The sequence below is a fragment of the Glandiceps talaboti genome, chromosome 4 (assembly GCF_964340395.1).
Source record: "Glandiceps talaboti chromosome 4, keGlaTala1.1, whole genome shotgun sequence".
In the NCBI taxonomy this organism is placed as follows: Eukaryota; Metazoa; Hemichordata; class Enteropneusta; family Spengelidae; genus Glandiceps; species Glandiceps talaboti.
In genome coordinates, this window is record NC_135552.1 from 2,022,107 (window position 1) to 2,036,390 (window position 14,284).

Here is a 14,284-nt window from a genome sequence, read left to right on the forward strand (position 1 = left end):
TAAGCCAAGACAACTTGCTCAAACATCAGTACAGTGTTCATTGGAACTCAGTAATCACAGTGTGTCTGATATCATGAAATGTACATAATACAGTGTTTACGGGACCCTAGACTTTCATATCGAGGGCCGAAGGCCCGAGTGACCGAGGGCCGGGCTTCGCAATTCGGCCCTCGAAATCAGTTTGCAATACTAGTGTTGCGCCAGACCGGAGTTTAGATAAAACATAGGAAAAAAAGGCGCGAGCGACTGTCGACAGTCTAACGGGACCCCAGTAATCAAGTGTGTCTGATATCATGAAATGTACATAATACAGTGTTCATTGGAACTCAGTAATCACAGTGTGTTTGCCATCATGCAGTGTACACAATACAGTGTTCATTGGAATTCAGTAATCACAGTGTGTCTGATATCATGAAATGTACACAATACAGTGTTCACTGGAACTCAGTAATCACAGTGTGTCTGATATCATGAAATGTACACAATACAGTGTTCACTGGAACTCAGTAATCACAGTGTGTCTGATATCATGAAATGTACACAATACAGTGTTCATTGGAACTGATGTTATAAATCAGAAAAGCAATTTGTCAGCTCTGATTACATTTAGGTACTTCTTCTTTACTACACTAAGTTCACAATGTACCAGCTTGATATTGGTTGTCCATGGCAACATGGTAGTAATCGTTTACTAATTCTTTCCTTAACTATTTGACTTTCAGCTCACGACCTCAATATGTTAGTCAAGTCTTTGCTCTTATGACAACTTTTCCTAATCGGGAATTAACAGATGACAGCCAGACATTAGCAGAAGCAAGCCTATTAAATGCAGTTATTGTTCAACGATTGAAGTAAAATAGACAGTTAATGTTGATAAAATACATCCGATATGTTATATTCTAGTGATCAGAAAGACAAAACATTGTTTAGTGTGACCACTGGTGGCGCTATTCACAGATTTGCAGCGGACAGCTAGACCACAGTTATTCAGTATTGTAAAGTACTTTTTGACAAATCATTTGTTTCATTTCTTGTTACTTCCAGTTTTTCATTTTAATTGTTGGAAATCCATCAAGCTTTTGAACAAAGTGACTACTTTTTGTAATGAAGTACATTTATAATCCATGAAGAAAGGTGTGACCCATATTTGACCTGGATGACAAAATAGATTTGAAGGAAATTAGCATAGAATAGAAATGAGTAACATAGTTGTGATTGGATAATGTATTTATTTCTACCGATCTTAAAAGATTGACTCCAATTAATGGAGTTTACAGCCATGGAACATTGCATATAGATATGTACAGTACATGTATGTGTAGTACACACACACGCAGACGTACACACACACACGCACACATGCATGCATACTGGTACATACATACATACAAACAAACACATATACACACACAGACCTTCATGAATGAATGAATGAAATTTATTTCACCAGATTACGGAAATAATCTACACTTTCAAAGAAATATATGATACAAATATACAAAAGAAATACACAATTGTTATCTGATGTGGACCATGGAAATAGTTCAGTGGAACTAGTCTTGTCCATGGCCTGTACAATTGTTATCTGATGTGGACCATGGAAATAGTTCAGTGGAACTAGTCTTGTCCATGGCCTGTACAATTGTTATCTGATGTGGACCATGGAAATAGTGCAGCGGAACTAGTCTTGTCCATAGCCTGTACAATTGTTATCTGATGTGGACCACGCTAATAGTTCAGTGGAACTAGTCTTGTCCATAGCCTGTACAATTGTTATCTGATGTGGACCACGCTAATAGTTCAGTGGAACTAGTCTTGTCCATAGCCTGTACAATTGTTATCTGATGTGGACCACGCTAATAGTTCAGTGGAACTAGTCTTGTCCATAGCCTGTACAATTGTTATCTGATGTGGACCATGGAAATAGTTCAGTAGAACTAGTCTTGTCCATAGCCTGTACAATTGTTATCTGATGTGGACCATGGAAATAGTTCAGTGGAACTAGTCTTGTCCATGGCCTGTACAATTGTTATCTGATGTGGACCACGCTAATAGTTCAGTGGAACTAGTCTTGTCCATAGCCTGTACAATTGTTATCTGATGTGGACCATGGAAATAGTTCAGTAGAACTAGTCTTGTCCATAGCCTGTACAATTGTTATCTGATGTGGACCATGGAAATAGTTCAGTGGAACTAGTCTTGTCCATGGCCTGTACAATTGTTATCTGATGTGGACCACGCTAATAGTTCAGTGGAACTAGTCTTGTCCATAGCCTGTACATTTTTCTACATTTCATATTGATAATGGGACACAATGAACTTTCAGAAGAAAAGTAAATCCAAAGTGTGTGCACACACACAAATATGCATATACCTTTATATACATATCTCAATAATGTAAAGTGCTCAAAATAAAGACAATAGTGAAATAAATGTACTCGGTCGCATAAACATAAACACAGCGATATACACACATGTACGTATACACATAACTCAATGAAAAGTGCTTATAATACAAGGACAGTACAGATGAAGTGAGAAGCAATACAAAAACAACAAAATCAAGAAATGTTACCGAACAAACCAAAGAGAAACCATACATAGCAATGCGAGGGTTGGAATTTGTAAGTCATGGAGTACTTTAATAAAATAGAATTTCTTAGTTCCATCTTGAATTTTTGCCTTGACATTTTACTCTTAAGGGGGCATGGTAAAAGCATATATAAAATTATGTTGGGTGATATTCAGTTTTGTTGATGGTGGACGGAAGTTACCACTGGCAGCTGAATGGGTGATATATATGAATTGGACAGTCACAATTCTAAATTGTGGGGATAACGATTATTTCTAAGATCAAAAACAAAAAATAAAGGAGTAAAATTTACCGAGTTGAAAGATATTTAGAACATTAAGTTGGTTAAAAAGGGGTTGAGAGTGTGCAATGAGGTGAGTGAATGTGATTACCATATAACCACAGAGTTGTTAATTCAAGTTTGTTAATAAGTGGAAGCATTTTCCAAAGCTGGTTCAAACTTGATTATTTTGTTAAATTGGTATAGTAAATTGGTTTAAAGGTCAGTTAGCCAAGTGACCGGTTTGTCTTGAGGTTATTGACCTTGGTATTAGGGTAGGTTAGCAGGGAAGACATTAGCGATACGTCCCCTGGTCGATACCTAGTTGACCCTTATTTTAAGACGTTACGGACCGGCTGTTGGAGTCCTTCACCAATCGCAGTCATGTCGAACAAGACAGCATTCTCGCATTTGTTTGGCTTAAAATTTAATATTGTTCATCAAGCAGAGATGCTAGTATTTCAATCACATTATGACCAGCAAGGCTATTTTCAGCCTTGCTTTTAGAGGCAGAGGACTTCAGTTTAGTTGTGACAAGTATGTCTTTAAGATTTTTGTTTCGTTCTTGTCTGTGCTATGATTGGTTTGGTTGGTTCAAGGTTAAATTATTTTCTAACAGTTCCCAATGTTTTGTTAATGCGTCTTTTAGTTTAGACGCTTTGATGGTGGAACTATATATGTTGTTTTAAAGACTAGAGGAATCTCTAGAGTTGGTGTCCGATTTTGGAGATAAGTCTCCCTATTCTCATAACGGACCTTACATGTAACGAGCGAATCACTTCTGATTTGTTGTATCCTCTTTGTGTCAATTTGTTTATGAAGAATTTCAATTTGTTTTGGAAATCTTCTTTGTTACTGCACGTTCATACCTCATTGTTTCCCCTTTAATAAAATACCATTAAAGACCGAATTTGGGTGACATGATTGTCTGTGGAGGTACTGAAAAGTGTCAGTTGGTTTGGTGTAGTCTGGATGACCAGAATGTGGTTTCTATAACCACACATTATATAAATCGTAACGATCGATACTGTATAGGAACTAGACTAGTTTGGTACCGTGCGTCTTAATATCCAACCTTTTGGTTTGTTTGAACCTATGACCTTTGTAAATCACCAAATCAAGGCATACCACTTCTGTTTCTGAGCTGACCAACGAAAATTTTAATGTTGGGTGCATTTCATTTATCTTTTCACTCAGAATATTGAGTTCAGTTTGTGTGCCATGGCATAGCACGAATAATTCATCTCTGAAATGTGTCCAAAGTGATATTTTATCCATGTATGTTTCAATAATGTAACACTCAAGTTTGTGGAGTGCGATGTCAGCCCATGTTTGTTTGTAGACATCTACAAACAGAGGCTACGAGAGGAAAACCACCGTTTGTATTTTCTCTTGGATTTATTTGTAATTTACCAAAGTGTTTAAATGTGTTTCGTGTGTTTGTCTTGAAAATTTTCTTCTATCCATATCGGGAGATTATTCTCAAGACTTTATTTGTTGAAACTAATAGTTCAGTGGTTTGGCAGTTCACTTTTTGGAGGATGTGGTGGCCTTGAAAAGGGCCGATAGTAATAAAGGGATGGGAATTCCTAACACTATCAATATTAAACAAGTATATGACATTGGGTTTACCATATAACCAACAGTGGGTTATTAGATCAAGTTTGAAAATAACGAAGCATTTTCCAAGGTTGGTTCAAACTTGATTATTTTGTTTGGTAATAAGAAATTGGTTTAAAGGTCAGTTAGCCAAGTGAGCAGTTAGCTCCTCATGGATTTTTTACCAGCTATCTATCTTAAATAGAAGCATGGATTGTTAACTGCTACTTATTGCTACTTACACAGAATTCAAGTTAGCTGTGAACCAGTGACATGTAGGTATAGTTATGAACCGCACGTTACAAAATTGGTAACCGAGAAGAAGAAAAAATTGCATTGCTTCTGCATATTGAAAAAAATAATTTGATACAGGACTGACAATAGAAAAAAAATTGCTGTCACAGTGATGGGAAAAACATTTGCTGCCATACCCACTTCCTCCTGCCCCCCACCCCCCAAAATCAAATGGTTCTTCCCTTATAGAGAGAGAGAGAGGAGAAATTATAGAGAGATGGTGGAATATTTATGATAAAGAAGCGCAGTACATTTTGAAGCTGAGAAGCAGGTTTTAACAATTTAAGTTGACGGCCATCTTGAAAAATAGCTGCCATATTTGATTTCCGGGTGGCTACCGTATTTTCTGACTCATTGACCCTTAAGTACCAAATTTCATGCTTGTATCACAAAGTGAACGATTATGGCCAAACTGTTATACGCCTCACTATGTGAGATCATCCCTTGGGTACAATGAAAGTGTTAACAATACTTTCAGAAGGCGACATAGCACAGTATGGAAGAAATTGATATCATACTGGTTGCATGTTGAAAACTTTGAAAATTCCAATTGATGTCAAATGTAAAGCTGGTTATATTTTCTTCATGACTTGTAAATTGTGTTTGTGACGTAAAAACAATTTGACTGTTATTTCTCTACTTCATAAATTCGAATTCCAACATATTTTCTTGATCTTTCTCTGTATTAACTGTATTGCATACCCACCCCCGCTCACACCGTGTTAGTTTCCCGTAAAAAAAGAGACTGAAATGATTATTGAATTGACACCTTGTTCAAAAATTTGCACGGTGACCTGTTATAATATTTCTTTTTTGGATTCTCGATTAAATTTGTTAGAGTATCCGATGTATATAATAAATGGGTCACACAAAACGTGGTAAAATGGGTCACACCAAATGAATAAGAAACATCTGTACTAAGAATTCTCTTTTTTGTACAGCACAACTGTTGTTTTGAAAACTCAAAATTTTGAAATTGCACTTTTGTAGACTTGTAACCTTCAAGTACCAGCGAAGCGTTTGGTGCATTTGGTGGATACGATGTGAGATTGGCATACACTGCCCTTCTTTTTGACCAGCTGATTACCAGCTGATGTGAATAATCCTTCATATCAGGTAATATAATTGATGAGTAAACACTGTCAAATCTTGCAGTAAATCCCATTTTAATAAAGTAAATCAGATTACTGTAGTTAAGATATATTTACATCCGATGAGTACATGATGTACTTCCGGTGGTCTATGTAATCCTTCCATCTGTTGTCTAGATGCCAGTGTGGGCTCTGAGTCAAAATGCTATCATTTAGTGATAGCAATAAATAATCGTATCCACCGATAATTCATTAACACAATTAACCTAGTTACTGAATACATCAGCCATTTATAGTGATACCAGTAGTATGTAGCAGATAGAGGCCCCAATACCATGAATACATCAAATCTGCTTTCGTCGAAGATTCTGAAAACTATGTATCATTGGTTGTCAAATGATTCAACAACGCCAAAGGAAACCGATGTCATTTCGAGTATATTTGAAGTGTAGTAAATCCATTATAGATAAATATTCACACTACAGAGAGAGAGCACATAGATTTGGCTACTCGCCGGTTTGACAATGTCGTTCGCCACAAAAGGTTCTGAAAGCCAGTAATTTGTCTCAGGTAGTCAAGTCTGTGGGTTATATCAAGGGACACCTATTATTGCTTAGATTTACTTTTCCTAATAATACGGGTTGTGTGATATTAAGGAAAATATTACATGAATCCTGCTACTACAAATGTAACAATATACTCTCTATACTACAAGATAACTATATAGTGTTCTTTACATAAAGGTAGGGAAAATATGTTCAAGTCAAACGTTGTTTCACTAGTATTTAGACTGTAGACAAGGAAAGGAATAATCAAAGAAATACTACGCGTCCCCATGGGTTATTTTACGTTCTACGTTGCCCATACCGAATTGAAATTATATATTTTTTACCATAAAAGACAACGCAGAAAATATGATAGCCATGTATACGAAATTTCGTTATTGTCAATTTATAATGATGTGCAATTATTTATATATTTATTTATTTATTTATTGTATCCCTTTTGTATCAGGGGTCACTAAACATGTTAGGAGTGGCACTAACAGAAACCGCATAGAAGTAAGAAAGAGAGAGAGAGAGAGAGAGAGAGAGAGAGAGAGAGAGAGAGAGAGAGAGAGAGAGAGAGAGAGAGATAACGCTTCAAATGTTAGTATATCTAACCTCAACTGTTCCATATTAGTTTTAAAAAATCTTTTTGTGTAAACATCTACTGATCTGATTAATGGAAGTACACCGTGTACTGACGAATATGACCACCATGACAACCACGATATACATTTATTTCACCAGAAAAGGTTTGATTTAAAATCATCACACAACATTCTTACTTTAACAGTAGTAAATCTGCCCCAAATGGCGTTTCGACGTTCACAACGTCCTACGCAAATTGTTGTCAAGACAACACAGTCTTAATATCGGGCTCCTAGCTGTAAACTTTGCCCTAATGCGCACGCGTATAACTATCTTTGTATACCCTATCCATGCATTTTGCCTCTCAAACCATGGTGAAGTTTTTTGGAAGCCAGCCAGTGTTTATCCAAATGATTCACCATACAGTAACTGTTATCGTTATCAGGACATATAAAGCCTCTACACGTTTTGAAAAAGTTGCAGATTGTACTTGAATACCACACTGTTCAACATCACATCCAGACTTGGTGAATACCACACTGTTCAACATCACATCCAGACTTGGTGAATACCACACTGTTCAACATCACATTCAGGTCACTGGTTTGTAAATACGTCTTGAAAGCCTACCGTGCTCAACCTTCAGATTGAAATTAGTTGGGGGTTTTTGTGAGAAATAGAAGAACTGTTATGGAGATTTTTATGATAGTATTCGTCATCATTTGTGCGATATCTATCACATTTGGAGGTAAGTTTAAAACTTGGACTTTAACACTTTCATTCACTGGCCATTCTTTAACACTTTCATACGCAGGCCATTCGTCATCGTCACAAACCACGGCCTGTTTTACGGCACCGTTCTTAACCCACTGATTCAAAGTTTAGCGGAAGAAATAACAGCTCTGGTTTGCGAGATTGACCATTCTTGAACACTTTCATACACTGGCCATTCTTTATCACTTTCATACACTAGCCATTCTTTATCACTTCTATTCAATAATTTTATGAAATGCAGCAATATGCTTTGCTGTAATGGATGCATTTCAAGTTTAGATCTAAAAATAAACACAATATAACTACTTAAAAGGCCGAGTTATGTAACAGAATGTTTGAAGTCTTGTAAGTTTGAAGGATCTAGGATTGTTAACATTTGTATGATACCTCGTTCTCCTTCCGATAGAATGTTGTTCACCATGCCAAGGACGCTGAAATACAAAACCAGATCTGGTTGTCTCGGAAGGCCTTCTAATACGAGTCAAAAGTTATTGACCGTGATATCACTCTTTCTAAAAACGCTTACAAGTTTTTAATTTCACAAATGACAAACAAGTTACTTTCGAAAATGTAAGAACTTTCTATCTTTTAACATCAAATCTGAGTAAAGTTCCACTTAATTTTCGATCATTTAGGCCTAAAATAATTGTTTGGTTCCGGTTACCCGACCCCATCTAGTTTTTTTTCACGCCGACCCTAAACTTTTTTACGTAGTCGAGAAAAAATAATACAATCGCGAAAACTGTGAAGTCTTGCCAGAAATAGTGGATGCGGAAACTGACACCATCTTAAAATGACATTATAAAATTGTTCTTCCAATCTGTAATGGCTTTACATCTAATGAGAAGAAACCAATACCAATAACACAGAGACAATATGAAAAACAACGGAAAACATAACTACACGAACTCATTTAGTTCTGTTTACAAATATAAACAAAACAAAATAATCATACAAGTAAACAAACAAACAAAAACAAATAAATAAACAAGTAAACAAACAAACAAAATAAACTGACAAATGAGTAGATAACACTGCCCCCCCCCAATGGTCACATATGGAAATAACGTGGGTTATTTCCATATGTGACCATGGGGGGGGGGGGGGGGGGGGCAGTGTTTAGTTCGTTGGTTTGTTGTCGTTTACACGTTTACTCATGTATGTATCTACTCATTTGTCAGTTTATTTTGTTTGTTTGTTTACTTGTTTGTTTTGTTTGTTTGTTTGTTTGTTTGTTTACTTGTTTGTTTGTTTGTTTGTTTTTGTTTTTTGTTTGTTTACCTGTATGTTTATTTTGTTTTGTTTATATTTGTAAACAGAACTAAATGAGCCTCGGCACCTTGTGTACTACCTACCCGATCCGCGATTCTAAACACTCACTGCTACCTACCCTATTCTAAAATTGAGCATAATCGGGACCACACAATTTTTTTATATAAACAAAACAATTTTTTGCAAATTACATATGTGAAGTAACCTGAACTTCGCACCATCCGCATTCATGTCGTTGTGACTTGTGTAAGATGTGTAATTACCGTTTGTACTCGTGCGTGGATGAAACTTTAGCATAGCTTAGTTGCTCTATCGAACAAGGAAAAAACACGTCTTCGGAATGGTTCAAAATAACCCAGACATCGAAAAACAGAAATGGCGTTAATTTGATTGCTGCTAATACTGAGAAAGTAGTGTAGATCTTTCTCACCAGCAGGCTTTTGTGTTTAACCTTTGAAAATACACCAAAGGTTATTGGTGACACTTTGACGGGCCATCCCCCAACTGTTATCTGTTTATTGAAGTTATTAAACTACATGCATATTATATGTTACCAACACAGTAACGTCATGGTATGTACTGAATCCGATTCACTCAATCGAACAATATGTGTGTATCCTATTAACATCTAGTGTGTATCAATGTAACACAGTAATTCGATCCACAAACCATTGATTCCAAAATACCACGTCCCTGACATTATTACATGGTGTCACCTTCTGTGGTTGCTGGCTATTCTACCCTGTCAATTACACGGGTTACTCCTAGTACTCAAAATGGCATGAGTCAGAATCACTACTGTTTTACTCACTGCATGCAGTCTTTATCCTGCCCAGTCTTTAGATAAATAAAGAGTCGGGTAAAGGTTGAATTTGGTCATGGACATTGCCTCCCCTTCGTTGCCAACTGAATTCTATTTGATACACGTAATAACTAGTATGGATACAATACCCCTATCATTTACCTAGTCAAGTGGGAGTAATTTACCAAATTCTCCACTAGTACTCTCCTAAAAATATAGAAGATAAGTTACAGACCCTTTTACCTGCTATAGTAATTATATTAAAATTATCTTTGAATTGATCTGATGTTTATATTAGACTACACCTAGATAGATATATGTTGTAGCGAGCTGTGGGTGGAAAACTATTAAATGATAGTCTTTTTGCAACAAACTAGTCACTAGTACTTGACATTGTTTTGTGACAAACCAGTGGCACGTTTTTCGTTTTGCAACCCCATATCTTGCACTAGATGTACTTGTTTTGTGACATACCAGTAACATGATTTTCGTTTTGCGCCAATCTGGTTCTCAAAATTTTTGTGACAAACTAATTGTCATTTTATTTTCTTGCTTAGTGGTATTGCTGTCATGTAACAGAAAAGATTGGCCGTAAAATGTCGATACTAGATAATATGACGTAAAGTATATACAACATATAGCATTGTGAGAACCTTCTGAAAAACGTCACGTGTTAAAAGACTATTTCTTCACGTTTGATACCCCGTAGCTTTATATGACGAAGTCCACAGAGCGTCGTGGTATATGTATGGTCAAAACAACCCTGTCATTATGTTCTGAGGATCACTAGCGAACAATATGCGGTTTCTTGCTCACAACACGTGTAGAATGGAGGTGGTTAGATTCCAACCATTGTTATGAATTGAAATGTCAATGGACACTACTGTAATCTGAATTTGGATGACGTCAATGAAACACTAATAGAAATGCAAAATACAGTCAATATACTATTTGTATTTCCACGGAATAGTGTATACTGTATCTGATATTAGACACTATTTACCAGATCCTAGTTCTAGTAATTCTATGACACACACGAAAAGTGTTTGAGGTTAAAAAAGTGAAAATCAAACAAAATTATCCATGCATACGGCATTCGTACAAATGACAAATGATAATAAGATAAGAACTAAAGGTATATTAATCACTGATTGTATCAAAATGAATATGAAGGGAGAATATGATTTACTGTTTATTAACATATCAGTAAGGTGTTAATCTCATATACGAGCCAAAGTACCCAGTCAGTTGAAATTCAATATCAAGCTTAAGGTTCTAATAATACAAATTTAGATTCATTGCATTGGATACAGCAATAATTACACTGAAAAGAATCGTATCAATTGATTTCATATATATATATATATTGGATACTGCGGTATAGAGCACTGTCTTAGCAGATTGACACTCACCGGTGAGTATCAATCTGCTAAGACAGTGCTCTATACCGCAGTGGCAGAGCGTAATAGTTTTGGTAGTACTGGAACTCTTTCTTGGTTGTAACTCGGAGTTTCACGCATTGTGCGATCATCAGACAACCCAAGAAAGAGTTCCAGTACTACCAAAACTATATATATATATATATATATATATATATATATATATATATATATAAATAATTGACTGGGTGTTGATATAACCACATAAAAGTGCTCAATACGGTTAGTAGAGCGAATTATATACAGGTTTTGAAAATATGAACAAAATTACATGCTATTGACCCTACAGAACTGTTCCTCACTCATCAGGGGTAGAAACCCCTGATGAGTGAGGAATACACACCTCACGAAACAGTTCTGTAGGGTCAATAACATGTAATTTTGTTCATATTTTCAAAACCTGTATTATATATATATATATATATATATATATATATATATATATAAAATTATTGACTAAAATATGTATATATAATATATGATTAGTGACAAAATACATTAATTAACTATTTACAACGAGTTTGTAGTGCTTATAGAAGATCATACAAATTGCTTGGTGGATTCAATAAAGCTATATTAATAACCTCTGGTATATTAACTTCAACAGCAATCTTAGCAATGGTTCCAGCTATACCTGGGTTTTTTTATCTGGTGTTGCAGCTGTGCCTGTGGTATTGAGTATAATGAATTCAAATTTAAAACTCACTGATAAAGAAGAAAATCTTAAAGTACAACACAAAAATTACAAACAATTATTAACCTACACAAGAAGTAAAATATTTGAAGAAAATGCATCAGAATTTATCAAAGATGTTTTTAATAAATCATTGGAGTTTCAGAAAAATGATATGTAACACTATTAGAAATCTACATGAAAAAGTATAAATTAAATAGCTCATTAAATATTATATATATGTGTGTGTGTGTGTGTGGATTCCCAATATCTATCAATTAGTGATTTGAAAGATGTAGATAATATAGACAATAGATAGAAATCGTATGTAGCTGCAAAGTGTATACACCACGGTGACTTCTCACACTGCTATATCAAGTACCGATGAGTATATCTTTGTACATATTTGACCACAAATAGTTCTATATACCCTTATTTATAGACCCTATTTATGGTAAGCACCCTATCTTTTTATTTTAGCTTTATTACAATCAGTAAATTAAGAGTTTCAACCGACCTACATGTATTTATACTATCGTTGAAAAATGGGTAAACGAGTTGACGCATATTTGAACATTTACTTGACATTTACCATCACTTGTATGGTGACTAAATCTTGGTGACCCATATCTACCAGTAATGGTGTGTAAAAGCTTTCATCTTATCACCTAATGTTCTGATTTCAAGCAATCAATAATGTCCGAGATAATAGGGGAGGATAGTTGGACGTGACTCTTCCAAGTTTTGGTATGGAAAATAACAGGGCTTGGAATTAAATGTGTCAATATCAATTACTACTGAAGGTCTTGTCTGATTTGACTATCTCGCAGCTCGGAAATATGTAGACTGCCATTTGTAACACGTGTGAGCTGATGTATGATGCACCCACGCAGTCCCTCTATCAGTGATTTACTTAAGGTCTATCGTTGATTCAGAATTGAGATAGTTTGTGTGGGTACTTCAACATTACACATGTTTGTTGTTTCAATTTGACTGTCCATGCATGCTAACCTCGAATACGTGGGATGTCAAATCGAACTCACATTTTGACTTTCAGCAAAGTGATTCTTCCTACTTGTTTCTCACGCCAACTACCCCGACCTTTAGTTATAGGGCATGGAACGGTAATTTGAGACCCATGCCATATCGATTGTACAGTCCATAACCCTTTTAGGAGACTCAGTACAACCACATAACTGCAATATAAAGAAGTGACAGTTGCAATACTAATGTCTTTGTGCAAATAATTCCAAGTTCTTTGCATTTTCCAGTATATGCCATACCTGACATGCCAAGAAATAACTATGTAATGTCAATTTTATGTTAGTTCATATATTCCGATGGTATAGTCAGTTTAGAGCACCGGTGACATTGAATGTTCAGTACCTAGCCTGCGGGGGAGGGGCAGGTGCCCCCCACCCCGAGATTTTTAGGAAAAAAGAAAGAAAAAAAGCAACTTTTCGAATACATAGCGATATTATATATTAAAATCGTTATTTACGTGACATTCCTAGCATACGCGTTTTGAATTGATGGTTCACAAAAGTCAAAAGTGATTGTACTTACACTCTGATTCCTCGTCTCTATATTGTACGCTGACTTAATTAACTTTTTGTAAATTGTAACTGCAGTGCAGCGAATTCAAAATTCTTTGTGCGGGAAAGTGCAAAAGAAGTGTTCACATGCACTTTGCATTTTCCGCGAATAACAGTAGTCTTGAAAGTCTCCTTCATTTGAAGACAGCAAGACTAGTCGTAATAATGTCAGCGAGTGAAACTCCAAAAAACGATGTCGTATCCAGCAGTCTATTTTGACATTTGTCAGGAAACAGACAGGGTAAACATACCATTATGTATCACATCAAAGGAAAAAGTCGTTCAACGTGAGGTCGCCTGTATGCAGTGACTCCGAAGATGCTCTCGATCTAATTTACGTCTTGTTCATTATATTAAAACATTTACTGATAAAACTGTAGGTCTCTTTTTACAATATTTTGGTGGCCCTGAAAAAGTATTAAAACTAGGTACGCAGTTTAAGATCCACTCTTTGAAGATCTACTTTCAATCGTGTTCGACGTTCTCTTTGGTTGAAATGTTGTTTGATATAATTATCTCATTGCATTTGCACTGACACTAGCGTAACAGTTATTCCGCAATTCATTTTGAAGCGACAATTTGATATGGAAAGAATGGCCCTGAATTTGTAAACAGAGCTGTACCTTCGATATCGAAATCCGACCTTCAATTTTCATTATAATGTTAATGACAAGGAGAATCCACTGATTTCACCTTGGATTCCAACATAAAGTAGTACCATAAAGGTTATGGAAATGACAGAAATAAATATATTCAAAAT

General features: G+C 35.7%; 1 protein-coding gene across 1 annotated transcript in view; it reads left to right on the forward strand.

Moving 5' to 3' along the window:
• Positions 1-5,822, forward strand: part of LOC144433841 (NSFL1 cofactor p47-like) — a 75,854-nt gene extending 70,032 nt beyond the window's left edge. Inside the window, exon 10 of the mRNA XM_078122221.1 lies at positions 723-5,822. Within this exon, the coding sequence (XP_077978347.1) occupies positions 723-855 (133 nt within the window). The 3' untranslated portion in view covers positions 856-5,822. The remainder of the gene's footprint in view (positions 1-722) is intronic.
• Positions 5,823-14,284: the final 8,462 nt, after the last annotated feature.